Here is an 18,693-nt window from a genome sequence, read left to right on the forward strand (position 1 = left end):
GACCTTTGGAGGAAAATGGATGCAACTAGAGACAATCACATTAAGCAAACCAAGCTGATCTTAGCTAAATATCATTTTTTCTTTTATGGCCCTAGATTTTTATACAGTAACATAAAATCATGTATATATATATATACATGCAAATAGAAGTAAAACTGACTGGGGCAACAAAGGTAATTAAAGAGGGAGAGGGAGAGAAAAAGGCAGGTGGGGAGAACTGGGGTAGGGAAGATGCACTCACTCAGCATATAACACATGCCCTATGAAAACCTTTAACAATTAAATCCTTATGTTTATTCAGAAACGTGAAAAAATTGCATGTAACTGAGAACTTTAGTAAACCTAAATACTTAGAGAAGCACCAATAATTTAAGACCTTATTAACTCAAGTCAAAAAGTCATGAGAGCCTCTGGAAAATGCTGGGATCCCCTTCCCCTCTAAAGGCAGACAGCAATCTGAGCACAGATCCCCGGAAGCTGCATAGCTCCAGCAGCCGTCTATCCACCCTGCTCAAAGCAATCACAATTTTGACCTGGCAGCTACTGCTACGCTTCAGGGATTTAGTTTTTTGTTTATAGACAGCTCAGTTTATTCGTTCTCCGTTACAGCTATTATTGAAAGGCCACTGAGTCTTAAAGGCCTGACTGGACCTACCATAAAAAGCAAGGAGATATCAGTTTCTCTAGGAGGAAAATGTGTGTTTTATAAATACACAGTACACTACAGATTTGATTACTAGAACTTGGGAAACCCCTCGGTAAACTGAGGATTCCCAAACCATGTCTGAGTTGTTCAATGTTTTTTTCCACCTCAAACCTGGGGAGGAGTTTGCCTTGAACAAACCTTACTTTAGTCACATCAGGTATAAAATCAAATCAGGTACAAAGATCCCCAGAATATGAGGGGAAAAATACGATGGAATAGGCAGCTTAAAAATGTCTCAGGGATGCCCCTACCCACCACCAGCTGCGAAAGTTGGGAGAGCAGGCCTTGCACCTCATGTAAGCAGCACAACAGAGTTAACTCTATTGGCATGGGTGAGTAAGGAGGAGCTGTCCCTATGACCCATCAGTCACGTGGTGGCACGGGTGGGAGCGAGATGCCCTCCCCTCTTCTGTCCACCAATGCTTGACCTTGAGGTCAGGAGAGAGGGAGTGCTAGCCCTGCTCCTCCTCTGCTGCAGCACTCAGGAGAGTGGCCCCTATACCCAGTCTGGGCAACACAACAGAGCTGGCCATGAGGACAGGAAAGCAGGAGAACAAGCCCCGCCCATGGCTCACTGCTGCAAGGGGTGAACTTGCAGGAACAATGCAGGAGAGTTCACCCCGGTGGTGAGAGACAAGGGAGGGCTGACCAACACTGCAACTACCCAGGCCTAGAACCGGGGTTATGGGTTGGTCCCATATCCCCCAATATCCACCCGATCTGTGATCTGCTGGAGCACGTGAAGAGACAGATCCTGTAGAGCAAAGCTGCAGGATCTCCATGCTACAGGGTAACAGCAGGATGACCAACAGGGGTTCCAGTGAGGGCCCAGCATCACTGCTGCAGCAGAAACCAGAGGCCTCAAGCTAAACATTCTCTGCAATGAACACTTGCAAGTGAAGATATACTGATAAAAGTGTTTACTGCGTGACTCCGTGTCACACTACAGCTTCTGGGATGAGATTCCCCCCTTTTCTTTTTTCGCTTATATTTTATGGGGGTGGGTGCTGCAAGGGCAGAGGGCGCATACTCAAGGATGGAAAATGAAAAGGATCAAGACGCATGGTGTGAAAGACACAAAGAATAAATAAAAAGAAAGTTAAACAAAGATTATAATTTTTAACAAGCTTATAAAATGTCTCACAGAAAAGATGCTTTGGCCTTATAGCAAAAGGCAGACTATGAAGAATCACATAAGCAGAAGAAAAGTTCTTGCAGTGGGGTATTAGGGAGATCCACCAGGTCAAGGTTACAGTATTATTTTAACACACCCTCCAGGGCTAGGACACACAGACTAGACAAGTTTATCTAAGTTCCAGTATTTGTATTCTACAAATACTCAGTGAGAAAGCCTTGCTTCAGATGTCAGGGTTTATTTCCACAGACCTTTCCTTGTGAGCAGAGAGCAGAGTGCACACTACTTACACCACAAAGCACGCCCGTTCCATCTGCCCAACTGCAGTATTTCCGCTTTAACTGTTCACTTCAAATCTATGATTCAACACTACGTACACTAGGACATGCTTTCACTTAAAGTGTACACGTGACACTTTCAGATTACCTTGAGACAGTTCAAACTGTGCAAAAGACACATGCACAAAAGCAAACTTCTTGAAGTTTTCTCTGGCCATTTGAAAGTAGTCATAAGCATCATCAGGTTCTTGAATACTACAACAAAACATACCCAAATTTAAAAAAATCCCAAAAGGACATAGTTACCTACCCTTGATAACTTCTCTTTTCAAAGACATGGATTATTGTTTATGCAAAAATAAAAAAACCCTCGGTGACATTTGTGCACTGTTTTAGGAACTTTCTAAACTCTGCAACTTTGAAAAATCTATATCCACAGGAAAACATTTATATTAAAACAAAAGTATTGGGTTAAAAAACACAAATTACAAGTTTTAACCTTCTCTCTTTGTAATGTAGTACATATATAGTTGGTTAAGTGTAGTTTCAAAGCTAAAACTTACGCTTTTAATTCGGCAAGTCTGACTTGGATTCGAGCAAAGCTCTCGTTCTGGCCATATTTATCTGGAGGAAGGGCTTCAATTGCTTGACTATAGCGACCGATCAACTTATTTAGAAAAGCATCATTTAGGGGGACACTGTTCTTCTCTAGTTTCAGCAAGAAATTCAACCAGTTCTCTGGGGTGTTCGCCATCATCATAATTTGGTTAACCGTTTCTGTATTATATGAATAAAGAGAAAAAGAATTACAACAGAGAAACAGATAAATAGTAAACAAATTACAGTGCCCTCCAAATTATAGCTAAGCGTTTACAATACTGCCAATGTACATAAGCACATTACTATTTTAATTCATGATTTTATTTATTTTTAAAATAATTTATTTTGGGCGTATGGGTGTTTTGCTTACATGTATGTCTGTGCACCACATGCATGCATGGTGCTCTGGGAAGCCAGAGGTCTTGAGATATCTTTTTAGGATTGTCTAAACTATGTAATTATAAACTTAAAAACAGAGACAGTTGTGAACTGCAGTATAGGTGCTGGGAATTGAACTTGGGTCCTCTGCCAGTACTTTAATCACTGAGCCATCTCTCCAGGTCATATCTCACTATTTTCAACTGTGAGAATTCACACTGAAAAATTCTCTATCAATCATCTAATTCACGTTTCAGAAGTTTGAGCCTCTGGCTTGACACAACTTTTCCTGGGTAATAGTAATAATAACAGCCAACATTAGTTCCATGTACCTCAAACTTACTTAAACTACAACCAGAGAAGCGAAGGAACAAGAGCACTAAGGCTTTCTTCTTCTTCTTCTTACAAGTTTCCTACATTTCTCTTAAACGCCCTGCTAATTTCCTGGTCTCACCAATCCATGCTTTCAGATCCTACAGGGCTTCTTGTGGGCATTAGTTTTCTTGCTGTGAAATCTCATCCTACATAGAACAGCAAGAATAAACTTCAAGCGAGACATGGTGATGCATACTTTTCATCCCAGGGCTGGGGAGGCAGAGGTAAGAGTTTTGAGATCAGTCTGGTCTACACAGCCGTACCAGAATGGCTACAGGGAGACTGTCTCAAAATAAATAAACCAAAACCACAAAAAGAAAATAAATTTCAGACAATCTTGTTTTGTTTTTATAGCAGAGTTTCATATAGCCCAGGTAGTATACAACTCAATACTTAGCGGAGGGTGACCTTGTACCTCTGGTCCCTTCTCTACCTTCTGGGTGTTGAGTTTCAAGGCATTCAACAACCAAGCCTGTCCTGCCTAGTGTACACAGTCCTGGGTTAAATCCGCCAAGCATAGTTTCACTTGGTAACGCACTTATTCAGTGCTGACTCGTTGTTTTGCTTTTAAAGAAACTTACCTGCCAATCTCCTAATTAGGGTATTTTAGTGGTTACTAAGTACTTATAAATTATAGTTTCCCAAAGGAGCTGTCACCCCATTTACAGACAAAAATGACTCTTCTTGCTTTCTGCCAGAACACCTCACTCAGGACTTTGCTTTCTCACTCTGAATTTAATTTGGCCGAATCCTAACTTAATTTCTCAGTTTATCTTCTACTATTTTCCTAAAAGCTACTTTGTGAAATACCTAAAAAATGCATTTTGTCATTTGTGATCTGGAGATAGATTCCCAAGCCCTCTGGGCACCAACCAACCTCTCTATTGAACAGAGAGTGCTTCCAAATCTGCAATCCCCTTTCACCTGAGAAATTTTTAAGCTACCACCAGGGATGCAAGATTATAAAACAGACATACAAATTGAACATTTATTGACAAAAACATAAATCAACCTATTTCAAAATAATTTTGTCACATATAAATTTTATTTATCAAGAACGAAAGCAAAGCCGGGCAGTGGTCATGCACGCCTTTAACCCCAGCACTTGGGAGGCAAAGACAAGTGGATTTCTATGAGTTTGAGGCCAGTCTGGTCAACAGAGTGAGTTCCAAGACAGGCTCCAAAGCTACAGAGAAACCCTTTTTCAAAAAACAAAACAAAACAAAGAATGAAGGCAAACCTATATCCTAATAAAATGGATGCATTTATTTATATTTTACGCAAAAAATAAAATCTTGGCTGGATATTTGAAATTGGAAGACAAGGAATATCTCTAGTGTTCTCCAAACTGATCAGTATTTTGATTTTATTATCATCAATGCTGAGATTGCCACTTACCATAAATATATAGTACAATATGGAAGAAACATATTCACGGCAATTTTAAAAACTCTTGGAAATTCTGTTCTAATCCTAAGCATAAATTAACATTTTTAAATGAAATTTAAGTCAGCGAACCTGCAACTTTTAAAATCAAGCATTCTAACATATTACAATCCAAAGATAATGGTAATTTCATACCCATAAGGAATAACAGTGGGAAAATGTTAAAAGCTTTGCTGTTCATCATTAAACTATTGCATTTCTGTAAGAGCAAGAAACTTCATATGCACAGTTAAAACATGCGATCATCTCAAATCTGAGCCAAGGTATTGCAGACAGTGTTTACCAGCACTGAGTGGTGGGACACTGTGCACAGTGCAAAGTACACACACTGGGCACTTGGAACCGAGGCTACAGGGCAGCTGAGCAATGCAACATGGGCACACAGAGGCAGAAGCACCTTGGATTTATCGTACATTTGCCTTTGAATTAAATTTCAATTACCAAGCATTCAGACATTGTTGCCAATTTTTCCTGACCCGCCATCCACATAGTTACTAAGTTCTAACCCACAGTTTATAAAGATGGAACACAGAGCATTTCTGTCTTATCCTGTGATATGCTGGCCACTCAAATGGCATCAAACATTTGAAGAATAAAGACTTCAGCTTGTGAGAATAATGCTTCTGACAAAGCTAGTGCATTCTGCACTCAGCTGTCGTCACCCACTGAGTGCCAACTTCATACCAGGCTTCATTCTAAGCACTGGACAGAGCAACAGATTGGAAACTGTCCTCAGGGAAACAGCACTCTAGTGGAGAACAGAACGATATCTAAACATACAGATAAATTATACATGAAATGAATTCGGGCTGGCTGTATAAATAGCACAAGGGGACACACTCCCATCTCAGTAGGTAACTGTCTGAAACAGGCACATTAGGGAAGGCCACGCAAGCGGACATTTAGAAGTAGGAAGAGGTAAAAGTGACACCTGTTTGGGACTCAAGGGACCTCTGGCTATAAGAGGGCTAACAGAGGAAAGGGGGTGGGAAAGCCACAAGACCAATAGGAGGACCCTTCAAATCCAGAGTTCGGTGTTAAGATTAAATATAACTTTAGGAGACTGGAGTTAAGAGGATTTGTTGCTCTTGCAGAAAAGCCAGGTTCCATTCCCAGCACCCATATGGTGGCTCACAACTCCCATAACTCCAGTTCCAGGGGATCCAGACCCTCTCCTAACCTTCAAGAGCACCAAGCATAAAAGTGGTATACACACCTATGTGCCAGTAACACATTCACACATAAATCAAAAAAAAAAAATTTAAATATAACTTCAGTAAAATTCATGAGCCTTCCTCAGCCCATAAAAAAAAAAAAAGGAGCAGATAAACAAAAACAGAAAACGGTGCACGTGTAAGGCGAGCAGGCAGATTAGCCAGCACAGCCAGCTGGCAGGAGCAGAACAGTTAAGAAAACTACCGGTGAGTACACTAATAAATGATGCTTTTTTTGTTGTTGTTTTGAGTTTCTGATGTAGGGCCTTACTGTATTTCCCCCGCTGGCCATAAACTTGAGATCTTGCTGCCTCAAATCCCCAAGTGCTGGGATGACGGTATAAGGCACCCTACCATGCCCTTGATGCATCCCCCTGCCTCTCCCTAGACAGCAGAAAAGTTTGTAATATTTATCAACAAAAAAGATAAAGTATGAAGTACAGTCTAATGGATAGCCATAAATTTCTGAAGAAAAAAAAAACATGTTAGGCAACAAACAGTAGTTGATCTCTTTCCTTTACCTTAGAGGCACTCAATAAAGTTGGAGTTTTGTTTGTTTGTTAAAGAAAAGAAAAACTCACCTGTAGGATCAGCACAGATTTTATTCGAGCTCAGCTCATCAGTAAGGTCTTCCTTTATCTTATTTTTAATATCTCTTACTTTGTTCATTATGGAATCAATTGTCAACTTCCTGCCATCTAATTCTTCAGCCTCCATTTCTAAATTGTAATTCATCTTCCAGAACGAAGAAAACAAAACATTAACTTTGTAAACATATCTAAATGTCATTGTTATTGGTGACAGTGGAGCACCAAAATCAAACCAAAACCAAACAAAACACACAAAGACATGGGTTTACAATTTACCAGAAAAGTTTCAACAAGCCAAACACATCCCAATATACTATCAATGACAGTACACTGCATGTATCTGGAAGACAAATGCTGGCCATGAGTTTTGTTTGTGTGTTTGAGTCAAGGTGTCCAGTAGCCTAGGATGGCTTTGATCTGTCTACGTGCCTGCGGCTGGTCTTAACTCTTCTTCTTCTTTCGCCTCCCTGGTGCTAGGATTAATACATACACCACTGTGCCCAGCGGATGCCCTTTAAAACTTCATTTCACTGAAGGTCTTCCTTTCACTATTTTTTTTCCCAGAATTATTTTCTCGGAGCCGTCTACAGATTTCTTCATTAAAAACAAGAGAAAGGAAGTGTTCTCTTGAATTCTGGGAGTGATAGAAGTATGGAACCCGTTAGGTACTGAGAATAAGTTGCCCCTTTGGTTACCTACTCTGCCTGAGTATTCACCGACATTGAAAATACAAAGCAAGAAGAAAAGCCATCCTTCCAATGATTGACTTTCAACAGTTCTGTCCCTGATAAAGCTGTGATTTGCGCCTTTGCAATTCTAACGCAAGGATTAAGGTAGTGTTGCAGCACTGGGCAAATCCCCAGCTTTTTTTGCGAAGATGTTTTTTTTTGTTTTGTTTTGTTTTTTCTTTGTGTACACATTGGTTTTATTGTAACAAAGCAACTTGTACGCTTCAACATTTAAAATGAGAATCTTCTCCTTCCAGTGAAAACCAAAAAACTAAAGATAAAAAAATTAAAAATAAAGTTACAACAGAGAATGTGAACTCCAAATAATAGAATTCTAGCTTTTTTCCTTTCTCTGTATATTGGGCTCAGAGATTACACTGTGTCTATGTGAATACAGTTAGCATTTACCAACATGTATCTGTCTACTTTCTCTTGTTTAATAAAAAGAAAAAAAAGAAAATAAGGAATGGGTGTGGCTTGTCTCTTAAAGGGACCAAAACCATAACAGGTTAGAAGGTCAGCAAGGGTGGGTTTGAGGTGTCTGGGGGGGTAAGTGGGCATTGTGACAACATGGCTTCTCCTTTGGCATGTTTAACTTGTGATGTTTAACAGACATCCTTGCAGTTTAAGATGACGCTTTTAAAATAAAATTCTCTCCTAACGATGACTCGAGCGAAGATGTTTTTAACTGGTTAGCAGTCTTTCTTCCTGTCGCGCCCATTACCGATTCTCCACAACGCAGTAACTCAAGCCCACGGCAGAAACGAGGCGAGAAAGGCAGCAAGGGGCTCCCCACCTCCTCCCAGCTCCCAGCCAGCAGAGGCAGGTTGTGAGGGGTGCGCAGCCAGTCCCGCCCGCTTCCCACCCACTTCCGGGCCTCTCTTCCCACTTCCAGCCCCGGGTCCTGCAGCTCGCACCGCCGCCCAGCGCTCCCGCCCGGCCGGCCCGGGTCCCCAGCGCCCGTCGCCATCACCGCCCCGCAGCCTCCCGCGTCTGCAGCCGCTCCGCAACGCCCGCTCCGCTGCACTCACCTCGGGAGGCCGAGCAAGGACGCAAACAGCCGAACCCCAACTCCTCTCCGGAGCCACGTTTGAATTTCCCCGCTGACTTCGACGCCACCTCCGATTGGTTACGGCTCATCACGTGGCAACGCCGTTCGTGATTGGTTCCGTGCGCCGCGCCGCCTCCTGCGTGGAGGCGGGGCACACCCACCTGCAAACGTCCCGGGGAAATATCCCGGTCTGCCCTGGCTGGCAGTTGGCAGCCTCTCACCTCCGGCCAGGGTCCATCGGCCTGGAGTCAGGGGCTTTGGCGCTCCCCCGCAGGCCCTTCCAACACCCTCCAGGGAGCCTCGAACTCGTCTTCACCCCAAAGCCCATCCTGCCTTTTGTTAGGATTCTGATGCCCCTCCCGCCTTGACTGCCCAGGCTGCGCTCAGCGCTCCTGACCTCCTCCCTCCCTGGTTGCTGCGTTTAGAATAGCTTGGCTAGGCTTCCTGTCTGAAACCCAGCGCCCCTGCCTCCAGAGTGCTGGGATTAAAGGCATACGCCACCACTTCCACCTTCCAGAATAGTTTAAAATGAATGGTCTCTACATCATTGTAACACCTGATTCAATATAGATATGATATGAATAGGTGTTATACAACAATATTTAGGGAATATCGACAAGAAAAGTCTTTTCAATACAGATGCAAGTAAAAGAAAAAAGTTCATCTACAGTTGGTTAAATCCATGGATGTGAAACCCACATAGATAGAGGGTTTAGTGCAGTAATCCCTTAAAAAAAAAAAATAAGCCATCTTTTCCGGGCGGTGATGGCGCATGCCTTTAACCAGCACTAGGAGGCAGAGGCAGGCGGATCTCTGTGAGTTCGAGGCCAGCCTGGTCTACAAGAGCTAGTTCCAGGACAGGCGCCAACGCTACAGAGAAACCTTGTCAAAAAAAAAAAAAAAGTCATCTTTGGTCAAGCATAAAAGTTGAAAAGCAAACCTTAAAATGATCAGACTATGTAACTTAACTACAGACCTGAACACAGCTCAGCAGTATTTATAGAAATACAAAAACAAACAAACAAAAGCCTTGAACAGGGGTCATGTTTACATCTGTGATCTAACTGGAAGAGAAAATCACCAGACTTTGAAAAGAAAAAAATGAGACTGTTAACTAGGCGTTGGTGGCTCAGGCCTTTTATCCCAGCACTCGGGAGGCAGAAACAGGTGGATCTCTGTGAGTTTGAGTACAGCCTGGTCTATAGAGCAAGTTCCAAGATAGGCTCCAAAGCTACAGAGAAGCCATGTCTCAAAAAGTCAAAAACAGAAAAAGAAAGAAAAACAAAAAGCAAAAGAAAACTAAACTGCTAAGTGGGGGGGGGGGATGAATTAAAATGGATCCAGAAATGACACGGATGAAATATTGGTTGATAAGAACATTAAAATAGTAATTTTTATTGTATTTCATGTCTTCTAAAACCTAAGAGAAAAATTTAACTGAACATGTTAAGGAGCCATTCAGAGTGTGTGAGAAAAAAACAAAATAATTGTGTGGAAATGAATTGTCCAAGGAATGCAGTAGAAATTACATTATATATGGTTAGCGGCCAATTTGCTGGGGAAAGAAAAAAATCACTAGGCTTGGAAACATAATTTAAAAATGAAAAAAAGGGCAGGAGAGATGGCTCAGCAGTTAAGAGCACATCTGGCTTTTCCAGAGGACCCACATGAGGGGCTCACACTCTCCTGTAACTCCAGCTCCAGCTTTGGAGGCACCTGCGTTCATGTACATAACACACATACACACACACATACACACACACACACATACACACACACATACACATACACACATACACACACATACACATACACACACACACATACACACACACACATACACACACACACATACACACACACACACATACACATACACACACACATACACACACATACACACACACATACACACACATATACACATACACACACATATACACATACACACACATACACACACACACATACACACACACACATACACACACATACACACACACATACACACACATACACATACACACACACACATACACACACACATACACACACATACACATACACACACATACACACACATACACACACACACATACACACACACCTATAAATAATACAAAGATCTTTATTTTAAAATATGTAAAATTAAACACAGAGACAAAAATGAACAAAAGTATTGGTGGATTGTGGCACAAAGTGCTATAATGTACATAAAATTGGAGGTTTTGAAGGAAACAAGGAGAAACAAGAAAAAAAACTGGCCGGTTTGTTCAGTTGTGATTTAAAAACCTATTAACCAACATATTGAATAATTTCCAGAATATCTCAAACACAAAATTTATGAATATTGTGGGCATATGACTAAATTGCTTAAAGGGTTTATAAAGAAAAAAGTCTTAAAAGCAACTGAAGTCTAAAAGACAATTACACATAGGAAACTATCATAAGGACGATACAAAATATAGATAGGAGAGCCAAGTCTGTAGAATACTAAAGAGAAAAAGGGGGTACAGCCAGCTTAGACAAGTTCTCCATCCACCAAAAGCATTATTCATTATGCTGAGAAAATATATTTTCATACATAGAAATGATAAAAGAATTTATCAGCAATAGTACTAAAATACAAGATACAGTTGAAAAAGTTCTTCAGGTAAGTAATTCTGAATCCGCAATGAGTATGCACACACATATACACACCAAAATAATGTGTGTGATCCTATTCGTATAATGATAGTATTACTAAAAACCTAATGTAACCACTAAAAACAAAACAAAAAATGACAAAACAAGCAAAAATTAAGAAGAAAACAAAAAGTTAGGGCTGCTGGTGGGCAAAAAAATGAAAATGAAAAGTGGGCAATCAATCCATAATCATCTAAAATGGAAGAGAAAAACAGGAAAAAATACAACATTATCAAAATGGTAGGTTGAAATTCAGCTATATCAATAATTGCATTAAATGTACAGGATCAAAAAAATTCTCAGAAAAGAAGCTAGTCTCAATTTACAACCTACAAGAAACCCAATACATCTGGAGAGTTTGTTATTATTTTGTTTGATTTGATTTTGTTTTCAGACGGCGGTCTCTCTGCATTGGTCTCAAACTCTTACTTCAGCTTCCATAGTGGCTGGAACTGCCATGCCCAGCTATCTAATTTAAATGTGAAGACGCAGATCAAATAAAAATGAAAGAATAAAAAAAGGTATCACGCTAAACTAGTGAAGCACTAAAACCAGGAAGTCTAACTGGGCAGAAACCTCTATGGACAGATCTAGTAGCTTGTCTTACATGAGGAAATGGCCTGTGATTTCTGAGAATGAGAGGACATGTTTTGAAAGCGTCCTCGCCTATGGGTCTGAGGCGAGTGTGTCCTCTGGAAGTTGAGATCAAAAGCTTGGAAGTCTAGTTGCAGGTTCCGTACCACAAATCTTCATACAGTTCTAAAGACAGACCTCATTCGCTGATGGATGCAAGTACTTTTTAAAAACACATTTCAACACCCAATTTGCAGGCCTGGACAGATGTGAACAGCTAACAACTGAAGTGTTCTTGCCAAAACTTCAGAGTGGAGAAATGGGATATAATTGGAATAATAAATCTGCTCTGTATAGGAACATGTGGACGGCACAGTATCTCCTCTGGATTCTGCACTTTGTCAGGACCCAGGCAGTTTGTCTGGAGAGGACTGAAAATAAACCAGGAAGAGAAAGGCAAAGACAGACAAAATGCTGTCCTGTGACGTATTCTGTCTTGCAGTAAGATGATGACCCTTAAAATACTGGTTTACTTAAAATACTGAATATTTCTAGTGAACCAGACAAACAGTCTTGCATCTTCATGTCAGAGTACGGACTCACCAACTTTCTTACCAGAAGGGAATTCTAGAAAATGTATGGCTTAAACAGCACTGGCTGCTCCTCCAGAGGTCCCGAGTTCAATTCCCAGTCAACCACATGGTGGCTCACAACCACCTGTTTCTGGCACCCTCCTTTGGAGTGTGGGCATACATCAAAGCAGAATATTGTATACATAATAAATAAATAAATCTTTAGAAAAAAATTACATTTTTCACAGTCTGGAGGCTGGAAACCCAAGGTGAGGTGCCAACAGAAATAGTTTCCTGTGTTGCCTCTTCCCTTAGTGTGAATAAGGTGTCACTCTGTCTGTACGAGGGGTTTTGGTTGCTGTTTGTTTCCTGTGTGGGGGCAGAGACAAATTGTCTGTGGTAGCTCTTCCTATAAGGACGCTAATCCTATTGGATTAGAACTCCACCCTTATGACTTCATTCCACCTTAATTACCTCCTTACAGGCCTTCCTTCTAAATATAATCACATTGTGGATTGTGTTTTGGGAAGACATAATTCAGTCCAGAAGGAGCTGTATCTAGGGAGAGTGGAAGAATTAGCCTAGTGTTTGCAAGCTGACTGTCCCCCAGTAATGCTTATTACCTTGAAATTTTGCTGGCAATGCTAAGGATCAGATCCCAGGGCCTCTGTACGCTAAGTAAGAGCTCTACTATTGAGCTATCCTCCATCCCGAAGGAAGTGTTGTTAGTTACGTTTCCCATTACTGTGACAAAATCCCCGATGGAAACAATGTAAAGACAGGTTTAATTGGCTCACAATTTGAGGGCCTCATCCATCACAGCAGGGAAGTCATGGCAGCAAGACGTTGGGGCCTGGTCCATCACACCCATTGTCAGGGAACAAAGGGATAAATGCTGGCGCAGCCTTCTTGGTCCCTTTCACACTAGGAGCCCAGCCCCTAGAGTGGTGCCACCTACATCTGGGGTTTCTCACCTTGATCAACCCAATCTAGAATCTCCCTCGAAGGCGTTCTTGAAGTTTGTCTCTTGCATGATTCTAGATCTTGAGAAATTGATAATTAATAATAACCATCAGAGTAAGATTATCATTTAATGGCTATGTGCTGTAAAGATATACGGGAGGATGTGAGTGTACCAAAAGGCTGTGGAATAATTAATCAAGCGAAATCGAACAGTTCCAAACGCCCTCTGTTCTGCTTTCATGACGTTTTCAAGCCCCCTTCTCCCTTTATTTTATGGTGCTAAGGATCACATCCAGGGCATCACCCAAGACCTCGAAACCACATCGTCTTCTTTTTGTTCCTAAGTTTGCACTGTCATTTTCACTATGTTTCTTGACTCAGTGCACCCAGTTGTTTAAATGTGGAGCCCATGGTTAGATGTGGGGCCTCATAGATACTAGGCTAGTACTCTGCCACTCAGTTGCACGTTTTTCTTGCCATTACTTTTGAACACATCCGTCTTTCCTTGACACAAAACATGATCATGCCTTCACAATTCACATTTATTCTGTTCTCCTTCAAATGACCTACTAAAAGTATAAATCAGATTTTTTTAATGTCTTTGATGTCTTCCTGTTGTTATATCTATGAGCTCTGGCTCCCTCCTAAGCCGTATTTGTATATGCATATTTGTGTGTGTGTGTGTGTGTGTGTGTGTGTGTGTGTGTGTGTGTGTGTGTAGGTGAGAGGTTGGCCTCAAATGTCATTCCCTTTCTCTTGAGTCAGGTCCTTTCAATTGGCCTGGTACTAGCCACTTAGGCTAGACTGGCTGACCAGCAAGCAAGCTCCTGAGAGGCCCAGTTTCTGCCTCCCTGAGTGTTGGGATTACAAGGACAGACCACCACACCCAGCTTCTGTACCTGGGTTCTGGAAATTAAACTCCGGTCCTTATGCTTGGCAAGAAAGTACTTTACCAACTAAGCTATCTCCCCAGGGCCTTGAGCCACATTCTATACTCTTTCCATCACTACTCTCTGGGTTTCTTATAAAACAGAAGTTATCCCTCCCAAATGCCTTCCCCTCAGCTGGCATAATCCTGCTCATTCTCCAGCACCTGCCACTTTTGCAGTTCTTAATCAAATCTTTGCTTTTTATGTCTTTTCTTCAGGGGAGCTCTGCAAAGTCAGGCCTCCTCATTACGTCGCCTTTACATTACCTGACTCTAGGTCTTGAAAAGGTCTCAGATGCTTAGCTTCAAGCCTTAATACTTGTCCATGTCACTACTTTTCTTTCTGGGATTCCTGAGACTTAAACTACATGAAAGGACTGAACTATGTCAAAAGGGCATTTTGCAGAATAAAGTCTCTTAGATGCTTAGCATGGATGCATCAAAATCTGCAGTTAGAAAAGCACAGTGAAGAGCAGACTCGCCCATGGAAATCGACAGCTCAGAGTGGTAGAATGTTTTATATCATTCTGTAGCAAGAAGATAGAAATGCACATTTGTGTCCCGTGCACACAATGGCAGGTCGGGAGAGTGTCAGGGCAGAGTGCAAAGGTTTAACTGACTAAGCCACAGGTAAAATGTTGCTAGCTCATCAATGAGGGAGAATATATATGAATTCTGTAATATACTTTTGAAGGAAGTGAATATATAAAACAGACATAATTAAAAGTTTTATACAGATGGTATGTAAAATAAATCATTCATATTGAAATTACAAATGTTGGCAAATTTTTATATTTGATAAAATTACATAGGCGTATCTGTTGTATCAACGATCCTTCAAATTTTTCTTGTGTCCTTGTACTGGGCTTTCTTTTCGGGGGGCCACCAACCAGGTCCTAAATCATGACATGAAGACTTCTTATTAGTTATGAATGCTTGGCCTTATCATAGCTCTTATTTTAATCTGTTTCTCTGTATCTACACTTTGGCACAGGATCTCTCTCTCTCTCTCTCTCTCTCTCTCTCTCTCTCTCTCTCTCTCTCTCTCTCTCTCTCTCTTACTTTCCTTCTGTTTCCATGTCTGGCTGGGGGTTGCCTGGCTTCTGACCCTGGTGTGCCTCTTCTTCTTCTTCTTCTTCTTCTTCTTCTTCTTCTTCTTCTTCTTCTTCTTCTTCTTCTTCTTCTTCTTCTTCTTCTTCTTCTTCTTCTTCCTCTTCCTCTTCTTCTTCCTCTTTTTCTCTCTTTTTTCGAGTGTAGATTTCTCCTCCTATTTATTCTCTCTGCTCACCAGCCCTACCCAACCCTCTCTTGACTAGCAATGATCTGCTTGGCTTTTTATCAGACCAATCAGGTGCCTTAGGCTGGCAAGGTGAAACAAATGCAACACATCTTTACATAATCAAACAAATGCAGCACAGAGAAATGTAACACATCTTTGCATCGTTAACAAAGGCAGCAGAAACAAATGTAACACACCTTCACATAGTTAAAGAAATATTCCACAACACAGACAAATATAACACGTTTTTGCCCAGTTAAAATAATACTCCACAATTCACCTTGGTTATTTTTCTCTTCCATATATGTCTCCATCCAGGGACACATGGATCTGCTTAGAATACATAAGCTTGCATTTTGGATAATTTACTACCAATGGAATCATTGAATAATGACATAATATATTTTCTGTACCCTAATAATAGGTTTTTCCACTGACAACATAAGCCAGATCAAGCAGAATTAAAAAGTAAAAGACCAGGTTTATTCTGAGCAAAGCAACTACTTGGTAACTCCTCCAGTCCCTAGAGATGAAGGTGTGGGGTGGGGGTTGAAGGGACAGGGGGAAATCAGGGGATCTATCTAAAGGAGGGAGCTTGCATACTCTGGAGGCGTGGGATGATGATGTGTCCACCACAAACTGGGTTTGTGTCCAATTATGGTATGCTTTCAGGTGGGGTCTTAGGCCGCTGTCAACTTCTGGGGATGACCCACCCATCGCCACCCAGAATGTAGAACTGGGCTTCTTAACTGTCTCCATTGGAGATTTTATGAGAGGGTGGGGTTTGGAGAGAGAGAGAAAAATGGGGGCTTTTGCAGGAGCGAGCTGGAAGTCCCAGCCGAACAATTTGTTTTGCCTTGTTTCATCTGATTTCATGATGATTTTGAGGCTTGTTCATGGGGTTGTGTGTGCTGATTGTCCACTCCCTTTTACTGCCAACATTATTCTACTTTATGACAACAAGACAGTTTGCTAATCCGTTTTCATGATTGTCTACACTTAGATTCTTTTCAGTTGGGCTTGTTACATGTAAAGCTTCTAAGAGACTTCACATACAAGCCTTGATATGGAGTATAGTTGACTCTCTTTGGAGCAAATAGAGAGGCTCCATCATATGGTAGGTATATAATTTATAATTTTGTTTCTCAAAGTTATTAGATTGTACATTCCTTCAGCCAGACTTGCATGACACTTTCAATCTCTTCATATCCACTCTACCACTAGGTGTGGTTAATCTTTTCAATTTTTGCCATTTGGCTACATTTGTTCAGTATTTCTGAAAGCCCCTGGAGATTTTCACAAGTGTTCACATGGAAGAATGGGTGGCTCCTCCGTAATACTGTGGTACTGTGGGCTTTTTGTTTGTTTATTTGTTTGTTTGTTTGACATCTTCCTCTACTGCTCCTTGGGCCACACTGGGTTTGAAAGAGACCTCTACTCCTCTATTGCATCAGTATCACTGAAACTCTGCTATGTCACAGGTTGTGTGTGCATCTATAAAGTTATAGAATACCTTTAGTGCAAGATACAGGCCATCGAAATTTGACCTCCATAAAACTTTGGAAAGGCAGTAGTAGCTAGATAGCCAGTCTGGGAAAAGAAATTCTTCAACAAAGAGGAAGTGACTAAATCTGTACTGATGTCTGCAGAAGTGTCCTACTACCCCTGGTGTAGGCAGAAGTTTAGATATTCAATACAGAGGGCGTGAAGAGCCGGCTTTGTGGAAAGCTCCCGAGTGGCGACACTTGACCTTTTCTCAAAACCAGGTTAAGGAAGGTCATCTTCAATGCTTGCAGAATGAGGCGGGCAGTGATGTTAAAGATGGGAAGGAGAATCAGATCGTATGCTGTAACTGCTCAGTTCATGATGGATCCTTGCTTACAATACTCGGCCTTCCTAGGAAACGTAAAAGTGAAGCTATGCTCTTTAGGAAAATCTCCAAGTCTCTGCAAGAACCCCCTTTTCATTTCTGCAGTCAGGCTTTGAATATGTTGGTGAGCACTTGACCTCTGCTCTACATTCTTGGTCCAAGGGGACACTTTTCAGTTCTGCAAACCATCTTCACATCATTTTCTCCTCCTTCACTAGCTTCTGGCTCATGGGTCGTCTCTGTTCCTTCAACATAGATGGATGTTTCCTGGCCCAAGTGCCCTTCATTTTGTTGCAATTTCTGCCCAAATACTCATCCATAGATCTTTATATATATTCAGGAGTTATCCTTAGTTCATTTTTTACATTCAAATGTTGTTTTTTCTTCCAAGAAATATTATTTTTTATTTAAAGTTATGTATATCTTTAGGAGGATTGCACCCGTGCACAATAGCATTGTCACCCCAAAGCTAGAGTTACAGGCCATTGTGAGCCTTCTCCCAATATGAATGCCCTCTAGCACCCCCAACTCCTGCCCTGTGCCATGCTTTTAATGAGACTACAAACCCTCCATGAAGCACAATTAATAAAAACTCAGAGAGAGAAATTGGGGTTCAACCTGAAGGGCAGAAAAGCAAAACAACCAACTACTGGCTCTTACCTCAACCTTAGTCTGAAAATGATGGTCTTGCCTTCAGGAATTTCAGAATGAGATCATGACTGAGAGCTGTCTCCTCCCATTTTATAATCCTCTCTAACTCTGGGATTAAAGTTGTGCACCACTAACGCCTGGTTTCTATGGCAACTAGTGTGGCTACTGGGATTAAAGGTGTGTGTTGTTGTTGCCTAGTCTATAAGGCTGGCTGGTGTGGCTGTTTTACTTTTCTGATGCTCAGACAAGTTTTATTTATTAAAATACAAGTGAAATGCCACTGCACCTCCATGATTTTCTTCCAATTCTTCATCACATCCCTACGCTTAGCCTTGCACAGATTTTTAAAAAATCACTATCAATAGTAATCTTGTTCATTTGTGTTTATTGTTTGTTTTCCCTAACCACATATACCTTGAGCATGAGATCCTTAGATCTGTCCTTCTTCGCCAATGTGTCCAACCCACCAAAGGGCATCTAGTTTAGAGGAAATAGCTGTTACAAAACGTCCAACGGATGTGTGTTTATCCATGCTGTACTCAGATTATGACTTCTATAAGAACAGTGTCTGGTTATTTTATTGCTTTGTCTGCACACAGAGAATATGTGTTGAATGCAAATGAAAACGACGACAATGCTGGTGGTGGTGGTGATGGTAACAGTAGCTGCAA

General features: G+C 41.3%; 1 protein-coding gene across 2 annotated transcripts in view; it reads right to left on the minus strand.

The window, feature by feature from the left end:
- Ttk (TTK protein kinase) overlaps positions 1-8,563 on the minus strand; it is a 44,187-nt gene extending 35,624 nt beyond the window's left edge. For both annotated transcript variants that reach the window (XM_075967735.1, XM_075967736.1), the window contains exons 1-4: positions 8,482-8,563; positions 6,714-6,867; positions 2,683-2,896; positions 2,268-2,374 (exon numbers count right to left, since the gene is read on the minus strand). In XM_075967735.1, coding sequence (XP_075823850.1) covers positions 2,268-2,374; positions 2,683-2,896; positions 6,714-6,867 — 475 coding nt within the window. In that variant the 5' untranslated portion in view covers positions 8,482-8,563. The remainder of the gene's footprint in view (positions 1-2,267; positions 2,375-2,682; positions 2,897-6,713; positions 6,868-8,481) is intronic.
- Positions 8,564-18,693: the final 10,130 nt, after the last annotated feature.

Source organism: Microtus pennsylvanicus, chromosome 3 (assembly GCF_037038515.1).
Source record: "Microtus pennsylvanicus isolate mMicPen1 chromosome 3, mMicPen1.hap1, whole genome shotgun sequence".
Classification (NCBI taxonomy): domain Eukaryota; kingdom Metazoa; phylum Chordata; class Mammalia; order Rodentia; family Cricetidae; genus Microtus; species Microtus pennsylvanicus.